We start from the raw sequence: 18,888 nt of genomic DNA, 5'->3' as shown, positions 1-18,888 counted from the left end.
TTGAATCAGTATCCTGGGATATCAAAACATGAATTAAGAACACATAATTAAGTAAATATTTATCATACAATTTAAAAAATAGTAACAAGATTCATCTTAGGTTTCATTCCCCTTAGGTATTTAGGGGATTTAGTTCATAACTAAAAAGAAAAATATCTTAGAAGAATAATGAATACAAAACATAAAGAAAACTCAAAACTCTTGAAGGGAAATTGAGAGGAGATCTTTAGTCTTGATGATGAATCCGGCTTCTGAGATGGATTAATCGGCTTTCTTCGAGTAATTCCTTCCTTCCTCCCTGTGCTTCCCTTTTCCTCTTCCTTTAGGGCATATTTATAGGCTTTAGAATGCCTAAAAGCCCTCAAAATTAGCATTTTCCGAATTGGACTCAACTTGGGCTCGATAGGGATACGCCCGTGTGTGATTACTTCAGGTCGTGCTCGAGCCTGTTAGACTGGTACGGGCGTGTGTTCTACCTGTATGAGTCGTGCTTCGATTCTGCCAAATTGACACAGTCGTGTGGTCTGCCCGTGTGAGGAAATCCAGGCCGTGTTGATTTCGTACTTTGGCCCATTTTTTTCGTTTTTGGCTCGTTTCTCGTTCCTTTCGCTCTCCTATGCTCGCCTAAGTATAAAACATGAAATTAAAGCATTAGGAGCATCGAATTCACCAATTCTAAGGAAAAATCATCCATAAAATGTGCTAAGCATAGGATAAAAATATGTATAAATTACGGTTTATCACTAAACTGTAGAGACATACTAGGATATGTTGCATAAAACTTTAAGACAAGAAAATCGAAATCAAGATTAAAAGTATTAATTATTGTTTCTTACTTTGAAACTGTAGATACTACATAAAATACCGTAATGAATACACGAAGTATGAGAAATCGTAAGGCTCAATGTCGTGCTGCTCAAGCTGAGTCATCTGTGTTTTAGGAACTTGCGCTGAATCCTGAACTGAGTGAGATTGTTAATGCAACCCTTGCTAAGGGTGGAAATATTGATAATCTGAATAATGAGAGGACGCATTGTCCTAAGTTATGTTAAGGGTATTGTAGAGGGTCGTTGGGGCCCAATCTAGTAATAATAGTCATGGGACAGTTACTGTAAGGCTCCGTTTGAATGGGGCAAAGTTGTTTAAGAGTGTTGCTGGAACATCCCCTACAATGGTTGAGTATTAGTTTGAGACCATTGAGCGTGTTTAGGAGGATTTGGACTGCACTCCAGAATAGAAACTTACAGGTGTTGTGTTCTTATTGAGGAACAAGGCTTATAGATGGTAGCAGTTAGTGGTCAGAGGTACGCTTACCTAAGCATATTAATTGGGTATATTTTAAGGATGCCTTCCAGAAAAAGTATGTGGGTAAGGCTCGTTGGTTGGAGTTTATAGAACTTAAGTAGGGTGATATGACAATATCTAAGTATGAGGCTGAGTTCTTAAGGTTGACGATGACAGAGCAGGTCTTGGAACAATTAGCAGAGTCATCAGATAGAAAGATATCTCTAAGCCCAAGCGAAGTCCCACTTTTCCTCTGAGTCCAAAGTTTATTTGCAATACCTACATAGTATTTATGCTTCGTCTGGATCACTCGTTTCACCGCATCACACCGTGTTGTCTATCTATTTGTAGTGTTTAGAAAAGAGTGGATGAGCTCTTACAAATTCAGTAAATGTATAGGAAAACCACATAGCATGCAAAGAAACATAAGTTAAACAAGAGCATACTAAAGTTACCGATCTGCAAACTGAGCTTCGCCAAAATTACGCGAAGTCTAGTTCGCGGTTATACTCTGTCAGTTAATATATACAAAAAAACATAATATTTTGGAAAATACAATCTTATTCACATATTCTATTATGTTGGATAAACGGATCTCCTTATAACTCCTCACTTTGACTCAACGAGTCTAGCATATCCCATAAGTGTAGCGTTAAGACAACACTCTCCAACACACCAACATATCCCATTGAATGGAGCTTAGCTCATCATTCCCTTATTTCTCTAACCTATCCCAGGGCCTTTCACCCAAATCACAAAATAAAGAGTTGAGTACTCACAATCTTATGGCATGCCATTATATCCAACGGTTATACAAGATTTTGGTGTTAAAACATTTACTTAAACATAGAGCTTACATATAATAAAGAGCTCGTAAAACACTGTTCATAACTTAGCTCGCAATATAGAACTCGCATATTACTGTTCATAAAATACATATATAAAATACAATCACAAAAAAGAGTTTTAGAGAAGACTTACTCCCAGAACTTAGGATAAAGCCCTAAGCTCCCGATTAACACTGTGGTTCGCACATATAAGTGGTGATCCCTGAACACTCACCAGTTTGCTAAAAGCTTTAAAAGAGCTTCACCTTTCCCTTGTTTTTCTTGTAGATGGTTCTATTAGATTCGCAATTTCAAAAACATAAACAAGTCACTAATAGTCAAATCACATTAAAATTCATACATAAACACAAGTGAACCTAGGTTCGCACATTGTAGTCTTTTGGCGAACCTAGTTTCCTTTGTTGCGAACATTTTTTATTACTTCTAAACGTCTAACCCAATAAATCAGAGTCTTACCTTGGATCCTAAAAGCTAAGTTTTGAGTTCTTGTTTCCTTAGAAACTTTAGCAACAAGAAAAAAAGTAATCGATGTAGAAATTTAAGAGAGTTTTGTTGTTCAAAAGAATATGAAAGTTTACTGAAAAGAGCTTAATTTATAGGTACTAGGTGTTTTGATGCTCTTTAGATGCCCTAGTTGACGTAGGAAAAAGTTACGTGCATGAGTGGTGTTATGAAGAGGAAAATAAGCTAACTTTGGTATAATTGCCCTTTGGCTACTCCTAGTTTCACTCTTGTTGGCTACTCCTAGTTTCACTCTTAACTCAAACCTACGATCGCAGCTCACCAGGCTCATTGGCAATCCTAGTTCGCTAGGCTCAAACTCCTAGGATCTCTTTCGGGATGTTACAGATATACTGACCAAGCCACTTGGAAAGGTCATGTTTTAATATTTAAGGTATATGATTGGTGCCAGCAGCATGGAGGCCAAGGAGGAGTGCTAGAAGATAACCATCCATACTGCTGGTTCATTTTTGGTGTTTACAAATCTGAGTTTCTATACAGTGGGAATTCTTGGAACCAATTAAGAAGGAATTGCATATTGTCCTTGGCTGAAAGAACTGGTTATCAGTGCTGAGTTCAAAAGTTACCAGTTTGAAATAAATAATAATATTAATATCAACCTGTTGTAGTATCATTCAAACAAGGTAATGAAACCTTGTGTTTGAGTAGGAAATCCAACTCTAATTGGACTCTTAAGATATAACATGTTTGACTCTGTAGATTGAGAAAATCAGCTCCATTCATTGAAATAAAATACTAAACAAATTACCAATTTTTTCATGAATATCAAGCGTCTATGTTTCCCAAGCTGGAAAGGGCCATCTTCCATGAATGCACCGAAGCCGAGAGACGAACAACCGGGTCCTAAACTGAAACATACCCGTCAAGGAGAGAAACTGAAGACATTGTGGAAACAATTATTAGCCTTACTTACCACCATCGAGCCGCAATGTTAAGGGATGTGCCGGAGGATTGGAGGAATTGGCCTCCACAAAGTAATAAAATAAAGCTCGGCCATGTTGAGGTTGAGTGAGGATGTAACCAGAGTATTGCTTGGCAGATTGACCTGGGAGAGCTTTTATTAGCTCATCACAAGCACTGCAAAACAAGAATAAGAAGAACGAAATAATAGGGAAGGCACGGACATGGAGCAACTTCATATTTTTTCCACATACTGAGAAGAGAAGAAATTCCTCCCCAAGTTATTTCATGTGTAATAGCCTACTCCAATAATACATACAAGTTGCTTTCATGCAAAACAAATTAAATTACTTTCATCTTCTTTGAAAGGTCTATTAATAAATATTTGACAACTTCAATATAGTAGCAAGGGGTATTCCAATTTAGGCCAGTTTTGTTTCTTAATATACATGATTATAACTCGAATTATTATGTAGATATAATCAAAATTTATAATAAAATTGATAAAAATATATATAAATCATATATACAGTATACCTAACATTTACCTATCTAAATTGATTTAAAGAAAATGACATTGTTGACTCTTAATTTTTATGAAAAAAAATTCTTTAACTCTTAATTTTTACTAAATCAATATTTAACATAAATCAACATTTTTATTTAGATGTAAAAAAATGATAAAGCGCAAGAATTTTTTAAAAGTGTTTTTAGCCTCTCTTTTTTCTAGTTATATTATTTAAAAACAAGAAGTTAAAATATTTAGTGTTACTATATTATTTGGTATGTAAATTTACTTCTAGTTTTTGATTTGGTACCTTAATATGGTTTTAATATGCATTTTGGTACTTAAATTTCTTCAATTTGATATATGAGTTTTATTTTTCTCTAGTTAAGTACTCAAGTTTAGCTTTAATGTTTAATTTGATAGCTAAGCTTTTTTTTCCTGAATTAAGTACTTATGATTTTTTACTAGAGCACTCATGTCAAATATTTATTGGGCCACATGATACATTTGGTATGGCTACCAAATTGAACATTGAAACCAAACTTAGGTACCAAATTGGAAAACTTAGTTGCCAAATTCAACATAAAGTACCAAATGGTATATTATACCAAATATTTATCCACGCCTTTTTCTTTCTGTTGTTTGAAGTATCTTTGCTGAAGAGATAATTGTTATCTACTTAAACATGGCTCTGGTGGCACACCCGCCATCACCTTCCCACCACCGCCAGTCGCCACTCATCACTATAAGAACAACCTATCAACGTCTGAACTCATCCATTTCTCAAACAACCTCACTCCCTCAAACCAACACTTCAACTAAGTACCATCTCCCTCTCCTCCAACAATTAACCAGTCTTTGCCAATCGAAACAGAGCCTTCCTCAAGCTTTAACACTTTTACAACAACAAAACCCCCACCATGAAACTCTAGATTCTTTACAAAGAAAAGAAGCCATAGGGTTATTATTACAAGCCTGTGGCCGTTACCAAGACATTGAAACAGGTCGAGAGGTTCACCGGATGGTGGCTTCATCGACCCTGTTCCACAAGGACGTTGTTATCACAACCCGTCTCATAGCAATGTACTCCATGTGCGGCTCCCCTTTGGATTCTCGTTTAGTTTTCGATGGTTTGGAAAAGAAAAATTTGTTCCAGTGGAATGCAATGGTTAGTGGGTATTCAAGAAACAAGCTTTATGAAGAGGCTTTGAGAGCTTTTATTGAGTTGGTTTTGCAAACCGAGTTCAAGCCTGATAATTTCACTTTCCCTAGCGTAATTAAGGCTTGTGGAGGGATATTTGATGTGGGTTTAGGACAGGGAGTTCATGGAATGACTGCGAAGTTGGGTGTACTTGGTGATGTCTTCGTTTGCAATGCTTTGATAGCTTTCTATGGGAAATGTGGACTTGTTGATGAAGCAGTTAAAGTGTTTGATTATATGTCTGAAAAGAACTTAGTTTCATGGAATTCCATGATTTGTGTGTTTGCTGAGAATGGTTTTGCTCAAGAGGGCCTTGGTTTGTTCAGTGAGATGATAAAATGTGAAAAAAGTTTTGTTCCGGATGTGGCTAGTTTGGTGACTATACTACCGATATGTGCGGGGGAAGGAAATTTAGAAATGGGGATGGTTTTTCATGGTTTGGCTGTGAAACTGGGATTGAACCAAGAACTGATGGTGAAAAATGCCTTGCTTGATATGTATTCCAAATGTGGGTGCTTGTCTCATGCCAAAGGCTTGTTTGATAAGGATAATAACAAAAATGTAGTATCTTGGAATACAATGATAGGGGGCTTTGCAACACAAGGTGATACTCGTGGGACATTCTATCTTCTACGGAAAATGCAGGTGGAAGGAAGGGAGAAGACTAATGAAGTTACTATACTGAATGTGCTGCCTGTTTGTTTGGAAAGATCTGAATTGCTCTGCTTGAAAGAACTTCATGCTTATTCAATTAGACATGGTTTTCACTATGATCAATTGGTGGCTAATGCTTTCATTGCAGCCTATGCAAAATGCGGATCATTGTGCTCCTCTCAGCTTATGTTTAATGGTATGGAGACGAAGACTGTAAGCTCTTGGAATGCATTGATTTGCGGCTATGCACAGAACGGTGCTCCCAGGAAAGCTTTAGAGTTTTACCTTCAAATGATAAGTTCTGGCATAAAACCAGACCGGTTCAGCTTAGGAAGCCTACTTTTGGCTTGTAGTCATATGAAATCTCTGCGCTTCGGTAAAGAGATTCATGGGTATTTGATACGGATTGGGTTAGAAACGGATCCATTTATTGTTATCTCATTATTATCACTTTATATTCGCTGTGGCAAATCAGCTAGTGCAAGGGTGTTGTTTGAAGAGATGGAAAACAAAAGTTTAGTATCATGGAATGCACTGATTGCTGGCTATTCACAGAATGGACTTCCTGATGAAGCTTTAGTTCTCTTTCGTCAAATGCTTTCGGATGGAATTCAACATGATGAAATTTCCATAAACAGCGTATTCGGGGCTTGTTCACAGCTATCAGCTTTGCGGCTCGGAAAAGAAGCACATTGCTATGCTTTGAAAGCCCACCTAGCTGAAGACATTTTTGTTGGTTGTTCAATAATAGATATGTATGCGAAAAGTGGCTGTATAGAACAAGCTCGAAGGGTTTTCGAAAAGTTGAGGGATAAAGATGTGGCATTATGGAATGCTATAATTGTAGGATATGGACTGCATGGATATGGAAAAGAGGCACTGGAGCTATTTGAAAAGATGCTAGCATTTGGTATGAAGCCTGATGGCTTCACTTTTGTTGGTATATTAATGGCATGCTGTCATTCCGGGTTGGTAGAAGAGGGGTTGAAATATTTCAACGACATGCAGAATTTCCATGGCATAACACCAAAACTGGAGCATTATGCATGTATTGTCGACATGCTGGGTCGTGCAGGACGATTAGATGAATCTTTGAGACTTATAAATGAAATGCCTGATGAACCAGATGCTGGGATCTGGAGTTCATTACTCAGTTCCTGTAAAACTTTTAATGCACTGGATATTGGAACTAAAGTTGCTGAAAAGTTGTTCGAATTGGAGCCTAACAAAGCTGAGAACTATGTTTTACTCTCTAATTTATTTGCAGCATCAGGGAAATGGGACGATGTAAGAAGAGTGCGCCAAAAGATGAAGGAGGTTGGCTTACAAAAGGATGCCGGTCGTAGTTGGATCGAACTTGGAGGGAAAGTTTATAGCTTTATGGCTGGAAATACTTCATTTACAGGCTCTAAACAAATGCAAAACATGTGGAGAAGATTAGAGGAAAAAATACGTAAAATTGGATATAAACCGAATACCGACTCTGCGCTTCATGAATTGGCTGAAGATGAGAAGATTGAAGTATTGAGGGGGCATAGTGAGAAACAAGCAATTTGTGTTGGATTGTTGAGGACAAGTAAAGGTGAAACACTAAGAATCAACAAGAACTTGCGTATTTGTGTGGATTGTCACAATGCTGCTAAGCTGATATCAAAAGTAGTCGAAAGAGAGATAGTTATTCGTGACAACAAGCGTTTTCATCATTTTAGAAATGGCTTTTGTTCTTGTGGAGATTATTGGTAGTTAGAAGAACAGTACTAGTAATTTGATTCACTGTCCACACCCTTGTTTCTTGGATTTGGGTGGAGGATACATCTATATGATGCAAGCATGTTATTATTATTATTATTATTATTTTATATGTGTAGATTCATATTCTTATACTCTTGTTAGAATATATCGAATATGAAATAAAAAATTGTTTAATAGTTTAATAATTTGCTTAATGTATTGTAAAATAAAATACCATAAAAAACGAAATTGAATATTATCATAAGAAACTAGTTCTAATTTTTCTTTATCTTCATCTTCACTTGAATCATAATCATCTGCATCTCATTCTGCTCCAATATAAAAGTAGGTTGAGTAGATGATGCACTTGATTTCGATCTCATTGGCATTCTAGTAGAATGTCTTGTTTCTCCAACACCGCCAGCATTTGCAACCAAACCCCATTTTAATTCATCACCATGAAATACTAAGTCATCTTTCACATCATTTGAAGTGTGTTCAACCATCTTTCCAATTACTCATTCATCACTTTCATCAATATCTTTCAGTGAAATAGGATCAATGACATCACATCTATTATAACGTTTCTTCAGCTTATGATTGTACTTCACATACATAAGATCATTCTTCTCTTCTTCTTCTAGTTTATTTCCTTTTATTATTATTATTATTTCTTTTTCTTCTTTTTTATGTATTTACAATATTGTTACACTTGTATGATCTAAATCTTTATTAAAAAATAAAATATAATGACAAAACAACGTGATATGTGTAGTCGAAGATTATGAAGAAGTTTTATAAAATCAATTTGCACGAAAAATTACAAATACATATATGTAATTACTACACAAAGGACACTACATCCCTATAGACATTTTAAGATTGTATCGCGTCATCACCTTAAATAAGTGTCATACAATCATATGTTAAAAATTCCAAGTTCAGGGATTGCATTGAGAAAAGCTGTCAAGTTCTAAGACTAGTGTGAACCAAAAAAAAGTTTAGAGATCAATGAGAAAATTTTGCTAAAATTAGAAATTTAACGTTATTAAATCTTAAAAAAAATTTATGTTAGCACATTTGGTACATTACACATTTTCCTAAGAATGTAATGATAAATTATATAATTATAATATTTATTTATTTAATATTTTACAATAAATTTTATTACTAACAAATATTCGAATTAAATATTTAATAAGATTTTATTTGACAACTTATAATTTTAATTGAAAAAATTGTTCCAAAAGTTTTTATTTTACAATAAGGGTTAATGTTTTAATTTTTTTGAAGTTTCAATTTACATGGTAATGTAACTTTCTTACCTTTATTGGAATCATATAGGCATATTTATAGAAAAATAATTTTCTAAAAAAAATTAAATTCTAAATAAATTAAATAAATTTTATCATACTAAATGTTAAAATCATTCTCCAAATGATTTAATTTCTAATAAAGTGATATTTTCCATTATATTAAAGGCTAGTTTTTTTTTAATCTTTTGTTTAGATTTACTTATAACTTTTAGTTATTGACAATGATAAATTTAAAAAAATAAAGTAAACATGACATTTAAAATTGATCCTCGCATAGGTGAAATTTAAAATCTATGATGGCATAAAAGTGTTACATGACTCGTTAATAAATATTTGAAACACATTTAATAGTTATGTAATAAATGACTTAACATAATACTTTCTAATATACTAAAAATATGTGTGGCTGGTTTGAGTGGAAAAGTGAAAAGAGTAAAAATTGAAAGAAAAAAAGTGTACCGGTAGAAATTAAAAGTGAGAGAACAAGAAATAAGAGCGATAATTATTTTTCATTATAATGTATAAAAAAATCATTTGAAATTAAAATTATAAGAGAAGAGAAAATGAGAGATAAATGTAAGTTAATTCAAAATTATACATTTTAAAAAATTCTATCTTTTTTTTTTACAATTTTCAACTCTACAAAATAATTAACTATAAAAAAAATTAAAAACTTTTTTATTTTCTATCAAACACATCACACACAAATGAAATTTTTCTAACTTTTCAATTTTTTAAATTTCCAAATTTTTTTCGCTCTAAGAATAAATCTTAAATCTTAAACAAAAATTTTCAAACATATTTCTACAAAAACTTAAACTAAACTAACCTTTTTAACTTTTTTCTTCAAATTTAAACTTAAAAAGGTTAAAATATGCTCCATCACCATAAATTTAAAATGTAGTAAATCTACAATTAATTCTAATATTTTTCATATTTATAAATGTAAATCTAATTATTAATACTATTAAAATATTTTATTAAATTCAAGTCTGTTATTAAATTGTTTTTTTAATATAGCTATTAAGTGATTTTTTTATTTAAAATATCATACAAAAAATTTAATAAAATACTTTAAATTTAACAATTCAACATAATATTTTAAATCTAAAAAATAAATAATTAAATTCTAAATATAAAAAAAATCGCTGGTGAAGTTGATATTAAATTTTTTTTTACTGGAGAACAATCTTAAATATTCATTATACTATTTATTTTAAAAATTTAAGAAAAATTAAGTACCAATTTCATTAAATTTAACCCAGTTAAGAAATGCTATATTGACTCTTTAAAAGAGAATCTGTTTACTGAATCCTGAGACACAAATTTGGAAGAGCAGAGCAAAGTAGAGAAAAAAGTCACTTTTCTCTCTTTACTTCTAAAATGCCATTTTTCAGACCCTTTCTGTCACTGTAAGTTTCTTGACTCAAATAATATTTCAATTCTGTAAGAAAACCCAATTTTAGTTTCCCCTCGTCTCTCAATTTCATAATTCTTTCCTCTGCACTTTCTTTTTAATTATTATTTTGAGCTCATTTCTTAGTTATTTTGTTGGTCTGCTCATTTCGCATTGACTTCACCAATGCTCCCTTTCAATTCTTTTTAGATATTAATTACTGTTCTTTTCCTCTGAATTATGTTTAAATTCATGTTAATTTTGTTTTTTTTTTAATTGAATTCGAGTTTTTAACCATTTATAGATAAGCCATTGCTTTGAGTGAGGTTGTGATTGATCATTATGTAAACTAAACAGATAGATTGAACCGATGGAGGGCGGTATAATCCAGACTTAAAATAAGGAAAAACATGCTGAATCGGTTTCCTTATGCACGGAAAACATGGATGTGGGAGGGGAGAAAGGGGATGATGTCAATGGTGTGAATGCTGAGTCTAATAAGGGTGGTGATAATAATTGGAATTTAATTGAAAATTTGACAGAGATAGAGGTAGTTTCTAATCAGGATGATGATGGAGTTGCAGGGGGTAAGCCGTGTTTGGGGATGGAATTTGAGTCGGAGGATGCAGGCAAGACATTTTATGATGGATATGCTAGGCTGTTGGGTTTTAGCACTCATGTTGGTCAGTTTACACGAGCGACGCCTGATGGGCCAATTGTAACATGGGATTTTGCATGTTCAAGGGAGGTTTTTAAGAGGAAAAATGTTGAAAGTTGTAATGCCATGTTTAGGATAGAGAGAAAGGATGGAGGGAAGTGGATCGCAACAAAGTTTGTGGAGGATCATAATCATTCTATGGTTACTCCTAGTAAGGTTCATTACCTTAGACCTCGTAGGCATTTTGCTGGAGCCACTAAGAATGTTTCAGAAACATTGGATGCCACTGCTGATGTTTATGTTTCATCAGATGAAAATCATGCTTGTTATGAAGCAACGAGGATCAAGAATGCCTCCTCTGTCATGCCTAATCGCCTTGGAAGGGGTATGGGACCTTCAGGCTATTTCAGACCTTCTAGCCAAAGGAGAACACTGGGGAAAGATGCTCAAAATCTCCTTAATTATTTCAAAAAGATGCAGGCCGAAAAACCTGGCTTTTATTATGCTATACAGCTTGATGATGATAATCGGATGACTAATGTTTTCTGGGCTGATGCAAGATCAAGGACAGCTTACAATTACTTTGGAGACGCAGTTACTTTTGATACAATGTATCGACCAAATCAGTATCAGATCCCATTCGCTCCTTTCACTGGCATAAATCATCATGGCCAGATGGTGTTATTTGGTTGTGCATTACTTCTAGATGAGTCTGAATCTTCCTTTACTTGGCTATTTAGGACGTGGTTATCTGCGATGAATGATCGACCCCCTGTTTCTATTATCACAGACCAAGATAGAGCAATAAAAGCAGCAGTTTCACAGGTTTTTCCAGAAACTCGCCACTGCATTTGCAGGTGGCACATCTTGAGGGAAGGACAAGAAAGGTTGGCACATATCTACCTTGCTCATCCTTCCTTTTATGGTGAGCTTTATAGCTGCATAAACTTTTCTGAGACAACGGAGGATTTTGAGTCGTCATGGGGAGCTCTCCTTGATAAATATGATCTACATAAAAATGAGTGGCTTCAGGCAGTATATAATGCTCGTAAACAGTGGGCTCCTGTTTATTTTCGTGGTACTTTCTTTGGTACTCTTTCTTCAAACCAAGGGGTTAGCTCCTTTTTCAATGGGTACGTAAATCAACAGACAACCATACCCCTTTTTTTTAAGCAGTACGAAAGGGCTTTAGAACATTCTCTAGAGAAGGAAATAGAAGCAGATTTTGATACAATCTGCACCACACCAGTGCCGAAAACACCATCACCTATGGAACAGCAAGCAGCAAATTTCTACACAAAGAAAGTTTTCTCAAAGTTTCAGGAGGAGCTAGTTGAAACTTTTGTGTACACTGCAAACAAGATTGAGGGCGATGGCATAGTCTGTAAATACAGGGTTGCAAAATATGAACATGAGCATAAAGCATACTTTGTTGCACTGAATATTTCGGATATGAAAGCAAGTTGTACCTGTCAGATGTTTGAATATTCTGGCATTCTTTGTAGACATATATTGACAGTCTTCACTGTGACAAATGTTCTTACTCTTCCATCCCATTACATATTAAAGCGCTGGACTAGAAGTGCCAAATCTTGGGTTGGATTGGATAAGCAACATGCTGATCCTCAAGGTATTGAGACACTAACCACACGCTTCAATAACCTGTGTCAGGAAGCTTTAAAATTGGCAGAAGAAGGAGCAATGGCTCCAGAGACATATAATGCAGCAATCAATGCTCTTAAGGAGGCTGGGAAAAAGATTGCCTCTGTAAAGAAGAATGTAGCTAAAGTCAGACCACCTAGCTCTCATAATAGTGGGGATAATCATGAAGATGGTTGCAAGAAAACCACTTCTCCTGTCTCCAAAATGATCCCATCTTTGTGGCCATGGCAAGATGCAGTACCACCTCATTTTAATCTTAATGATGTTGGGGCCCCACTTACTGACTTGAATCAACCTAGCATGGTGCCTGTATCTCTTCATCGTGATACTGGTCACCCTGATAGCACGGTATGTGTTGAAGAAGTCTATTTCCATTTTACTTATATACACTGTATATTTATGTCATTTACTTAGACACACTGCACACGCATACATGCATCGGACTATTGTTTTATGCAGCATTAGCTTACCTTTTTTGGCGAAAATATGTGAGAATTCTATTTTCTGTTGGATGCAGGTGGTTCTCACATGTTTTAAGTCCATGACTTGGGTTATAGAAAATAAAAATGCAATGGAAGCTGGAAAAGTAGCTGTCATAAACTTGAAGGTATGTGGCCATATACTCTTATTTTCATGACGATTTTATCAATTTAATTGTCTTGTTTGCATTATTCTTTTTTGGTTTCTTTTGGGTTTCACTTTGTAAATTCGAGATAAAGTTATCTATCATACATTAGATGCTTTTCCAACTGTTATTAAGTAACAACAAACAGCTTATTTGATTAGTCTTTTGTACTGTTCATGGTTCTTTTACTTAAGTGAATTTGCTATCATGTTTCAAATTCTTAAAGCATGCAATGTTGTAGCATGACTGATTCAATTGCTTTCCATTGCTATACTTTCCTTTAACCTCTCTTGCAGCTGCATGACTATGGCAAGAATCCTTTAGGAGAGACAGAAGTGCAGTTTAGGCTCACAAGGGTTACTCTGGAACCAATGTTGCGATCGATGGCTTACATTAGTCAACAGCTATCAACACCACTAAATCGAGTTGCTGTCATAAATTTGAAGGTTTGAAAATTTGAGCTTATGTGCCCTCATATCCTAGTCTGTTTTTATTTTCAAATTTATTTTCATTTAGATAAAGAATGTAAATGAGTTGGTTGCTTGTATTGATTTATTAATTGTATGAATTACCTTAGTGTTCTAGCTTAATGATATTAGATGCTACACTGACCTATCTTTTTAAGAACATATTGTATTTAACGAGCTTTTAATGAATTTAACTGCAGTGCTTGGTATTTCTTCAAATCAAGCATAGTGTGCTTCAATTCTAAATATGAAGATGTGTCAATACTAGATCTAGTTGAAAAAACAGATTCTCAGAATCCGCATTTTCTAACTTGCTATTACCAAACTGCCCTTTGATATTTTAATCTCTAAATCTAACTTTCATTGTAACAATCCTTTTTGCTTCTATTTTAACACAAGATTGTAGCTAGTGAATGCATTTGAATGGCAATTTGGTGGTTGAGTTTTGATCTTGCAAAGAACCAAAATCCCAACTTATTGGGCATTACAGTGAAAATAAAACTGGTAAGCAGTAAGCATGTAATGGTCCTTATTTTGAAATGAGCTAAAGTTGACTAAGGAAGTTTCCTGTTTCCTTATTTTAATCTCTAAAACTGGTAAGCATGTAATGGTTCCTTTACCTGTAGAACATAGAGATAAGTGGTCTGCATCTTATGTGCATAAAATGGCATATTCTATTCAACTATCTTTGTGTGAGATCAAATGCCACTTCTCTTCTTCCATTCTCTATTGGAGCTAGAAATAATGCGCTGCAATTCTTAGAAACTTTTTACGTTCCTCTTTCTTCCTGTGGGCAAAATAACAGTTGCCAGTTACTTGGACTGAGGATTTGAGATTTTCATATGAAGAGTTCATTAGTTCTTGTCTATTGAGATTTAATGAGCTAGTAAGTCTTTGGTGTTGTATATGACTTCCGATCTCCTCTTTGTCTCTATGTGAATATTATCCCATGTTGATTGCTGAATTTTCTTTAAGAACTTGCTATAAAAAGCTTACAATTATAATCTTTCCATTAATCAAATCTAATGGTTTTAATGTGGAGATTAATTCATTGGAAACTGGGGCATCTCTTAAGAAATTAATCGATCAAAATTTAAACTTCACTGAATTGTGTTTTTTTTCATCTTGTTCACTTAGTCTGTAAGGATCTACTAATCTTAACCCCTCCTTTTCTCTGAACTGGAAAACAACAATGGCTATGAAGTGTCTAGAATGCCTCCTTTTTGAAGCACAGGAGAGAAATTTTAACTTGGCTATTAAAGTTAGATTTATTGACATAGGAAAAAAGAAAAGAAAGAAAGTAAGATGAAGATGTTGTTAGATCTCATGATGAACAGGGCTGTTAAAATAGAAAGATATGGGGAGATAGGTTGAATGGCTTTAGAAGTGACATATACTTGTTCTCTGTAAGAAACTTTGCCATAATGGTCATACTTGATGTCTTGATATTTCCCTTGATTTACCATCTGTTACTATCTATACAAAATTAAACTTATGAATCTTTTATTTTATATAAGTTTCCATCCATTGCCCACGTCTTGACATTTTGATTTGTCTAGCAACATGTGCCCATGTTACTTGACTTGGGTGTTATTGTCGGATATGTGTATATATCTTACACAGATATGTTTAGATTTTCTAAGTTCATCCATATATTGGGAGAATCCTTGGAGGGTCATATTTGTATACCCGTATGTGTTAGATGAGTGTCAAACTCGGATACTTTTAGGAAAATAAAGAGTCAGAGCAACATAGGTCTAAGTTGCATTACTATTAATTTGTGGCACTGGTATGAAGATTTAGGAGTATCATCTTTCTTTTCCTTTTCACTACTGCTTGGAATTGAAGAGTAAGATTTCTTCTTCTTATTGCTTCGAGGGATTGATTTTCTTTTGTCTGTTTAATGGAAGTCTAAATCGTTTTTTTCTTCTTTTTATTTACTTATTGCTTGTTTATTTGCATTTCTCAGCTCCAAGATACCAAGACAACTTCTGGAGAAACAGAAGTAAAATTTCAAGTGTCAAAAGATACTTTGGGTTCTATGTTAAGATCAATGGCATATATACGTGAGCAACTTTGACAGTTGGTAAGCATTTATTTCCAGGGTTCAATTTCATTGTTAATGGAACCATAGTTCAACAAATTACCAGAATGTAAGTAGACAACATTATACTCAGTAGCAGGCAAACGAATGAATTTGTTAATGGTGAATCAATGTTATAAGTATTTATTTGTTTGGAATGGATGAAATTCACAAAGGTTGTGATGCATTATTAGGGCTTTTACGTAGTCGTTGGTTTATATTAACCAAGTCCTTTTCCTAATTCTAACTGTTTTAGCCTATATTGCTTTGAGTCTTCATTTTTCTTGAAGTACCCATGTCTGAAACATATCTGGGTATGAGCATGGGGTCGAGGTGTTTATGGGCTGGGCCGGAGTAGGCTTAAGCATGATATTAACGTACTTTATGTTTGCCTAAGCTCAGCCCGGCCCAAAATATGGGCTTAAAATTTTGCCCAAGCTCGTCCGTATTTGCAAAAAGACTAATCTAAGTTCATTTTAGGCCTGCCTATATACTTTTTTTAATTTTTTAAAATATTTATATTATTTTAATTTAATATTTAATAATTTTATATAATTTTTTATTTATGGAACTTTTTTATATAGTCATAATATTATTTTAATGTTTACATTAGAGTAGTATTATATATTTAGTATATATTTACTTTTTTGTGTTATAAATTACATGATATATAAAATAATATAATATGAAGCATTATAAACTTAAAAACGGGTCGGGCTTGGCTCGGGCTTTGAATGTTCAAGCTTGAGCCCGGCCCTTATTTTAAATGGGTCTAGTTTTTTTGCCTAAGCCCATTTCTCGGGTCTAATATTTTTGTCCAAACCTTCTCAAATTTCGGGCGGGCTTGAGTGGGTAACCTGGCCATGAACAGGTCTAGTATGGGGATATGACCTTCCTTGGATTCTCAAAATATATGGAACAAGTTAGAAAAAATCTGAACATACCCTTCTCATAGACATACTCGTATCCAACACAGTCGAGTTGCATCATAGGCCAATTATGACCATATCATCTATCGGTCAATTTATATGCTTTTCTACTGCTGGTATTGGTATTTTTCTTTTTTCAAATTAGGGTTTGACTTCTGGGAAAGGTTTGATGAAGTTTCGAATATTAAATGAAAGTTCAGGTCAGTTAAAAGGGATTTTAAGGAGTGTTGCTATCATAGAAATCAGGTTAAAGTTTTTGTATCCAGGGTGTTATTATGTGCCCAATTGCAAGGTATGGAAATTGGATCCCATATAGGAAAGTATGGGATTTCTGTTGTTTATATGGACCTAAACTCTCCAACCTCAACAACTAGCTTTTGGAGTGTGGTTCTCCAAAGGTCAATTTTAATTTGTATCAAAGTCAGCCATCATGTCTCTCAGTTGCAATTGTGCAGTACGGTTGAGGACATAGGTATTGTAATTTTTTCCTGGAGCTAGATTAAGCTAGCTCAAAACCAGCACATGTGGGTGCCGAAACTGCGGAGCATGGTCTTTTATGTGCCAATTGCAAGGTATGGGACATAGATGCCACATAGGAAAGTGAGTGCTTTTCTTGTGGGATTTATATGGAGCTAGGCTCTTTAATCTCAACAATTAGCTTTTGGGGTATGGTTCTCCAAAGATCCATATCAGGTGTGTTTTAAGGGTCTTTGGAGGATTATATCACCATACTCATGTCCTAAAATGAGTTGAACATGGGTACTTACAGAAAAAAGAAGAGTCGGAACAACATTATGATGTCCTTCAAAGGATTAACTTCTAGTAATTATTTTACTTTTGTGATAGTGTTCTTCAATCAAATGACAAACTCTTCAAGAAGATGGTTAAGCTCCATTGCAGGGTGCATAGCTGTATCCGAGCTCTCCATGTGTGGAACACTTGTACTTCATTCGCCGCTGCCGATAAGTGACTTTTAGTCTAATTAAAGTGGTATACTATGTTACTGTTTGACATAATCTGATTAGATATAGTCAGATATGATCATTTTGGTGACACCAACTGCATATGGTTCAGTCTTAGGTAACTGTCATTCATATCTGTTTAAGCTCTTAGCTACACTGGTTTTGCGTGGTTATTTGTTGGAAACACTCATTTATTAATTTAAACCGTGAATGAACAGTGGGTTTGTGTGTACTTTTTTTTAGAAAGAATATATGCATAAACGAGGCCATTGCTTTGAAATAAGGGAAGGCATTGTAGTTACTGGAATTTGAACTCCGAACTTGTTAGATGTTGGTTGTATGAATCAGTTAAGTTAAGCCCGGGTCTAAATTCCGGTTATTTTTACTATGGACATTTCAGTGAAGGGGTTGTAGGTGTTGGAATTTGAACCTGACCTTGTTGGACACTATCTCTTAAACGGTTGTTGTATGAAGTAATTAGGTTAATCCCGGGTTTAAATTCTGGTTAACTATGAACATTTTCAGCTGTTACAATGAAGGGAAGAAGGTTTGGCTGGAATATCCGTCTTGTTAGGACATTATGGTTCTATATATAATATAAAAGCTTCAGGTGAGAGTGATGATTGTATTGTGAATGAATAAAGAAAGCAAGAAGTGTGTTCTCCTACTCTGCTTTACAATCTTGATCTCAACATCAATTCTCATCTCATGTTTAAACAATTCTGATTTGGATGTGAACTTTTTTCAATTCAAATGCATGTAATTTTGCCAATACAATATTTTTTTGATCTTGAAGGTGTAAGACTCGGAAAATAAAATGGAGATTTGGAGATGAGTTTTTATTACAAGGTAGATGCCAATGGTAGACAAGGAAGAGAGGGGAAAGGCTAGGCCTCCCACCGGTTTTAGAGCTAACAAAGCAACTATGAGCTTCAAAGCTTGTACAACTAAATTTGATCCAATATGAGTTCACTTCAAAGAAAATTTAAGGTCATGGTCCAACAAAATTTGTGTTGGAAAAAGCTCATGCTTGATAAAATCTAAGTTTGAGAAGACTTGAATTTAATTCCAACTCAAAATATAAAGCTAAAAAAAACTTGAATTTATAATTGAAATAAATATAATTATATGATAATTATTTA

General features: G+C 34.4%; 2 protein-coding genes across 5 annotated transcripts; both read left to right on the top strand.

Moving 5' to 3' along the window:
- Window positions 1–4,709: 4,709 nt before the first annotated feature.
- Window positions 4,710–7,851, top strand: LOC107927527 (pentatricopeptide repeat-containing protein At1g18485). The gene has a single exon (XM_016858616.2). The coding sequence runs from the start codon at window positions 4,748–4,750 to the stop codon at window positions 7,658–7,660; it is 2,913 nt and encodes a 970-aa protein (XP_016714105.2). The 5' UTR covers window positions 4,710–4,747; the 3' UTR covers window positions 7,661–7,851.
- Window positions 7,852–10,224: 2,373 nt separating this feature from the next.
- LOC107927583 (protein FAR1-RELATED SEQUENCE 3) lies at window positions 10,225–18,029 on the top strand. 4 transcript variants are annotated; one of them, XM_041114525.1, is made up of 6 exons: window positions 10,225–10,376; window positions 10,718–13,028; window positions 13,198–13,287; window positions 13,602–13,751; window positions 15,742–15,858; window positions 17,631–18,029. In XM_041114525.1, the coding sequence occupies exons 2-5, from the start codon at window positions 10,803–10,805 to the stop codon at window positions 15,850–15,852; spliced, it is 2,577 nt and encodes an 858-aa protein (XP_040970459.1). In that variant the 5' UTR covers window positions 10,225–10,376; window positions 10,718–10,802; the 3' UTR covers window positions 15,853–15,858; window positions 17,631–18,029. The 4 variants fall into 4 exon arrangements, with proteins under 4 accessions (XP_040970459.1, XP_040970457.1, XP_040970460.1 ...); XM_041114526.1 differs by having other exon boundaries at window positions 10,254–10,376; window positions 10,665–13,028; XM_041114523.1 differs by lacking the exon at window positions 17,631–18,029 and having other exon boundaries at window positions 15,742–16,042.
- The last annotated feature ends 859 nt before the right edge of the window (window positions 18,030–18,888 follow it).

This window comes from Gossypium hirsutum, chromosome A05 (genome assembly GCF_007990345.1).
Source record: "Gossypium hirsutum isolate 1008001.06 chromosome A05, Gossypium_hirsutum_v2.1, whole genome shotgun sequence".
Classification (NCBI taxonomy): domain Eukaryota; kingdom Viridiplantae; phylum Streptophyta; class Magnoliopsida; order Malvales; family Malvaceae; genus Gossypium; species Gossypium hirsutum.
This window is presented reverse-complemented; position numbering and strand designations above follow the sequence as displayed.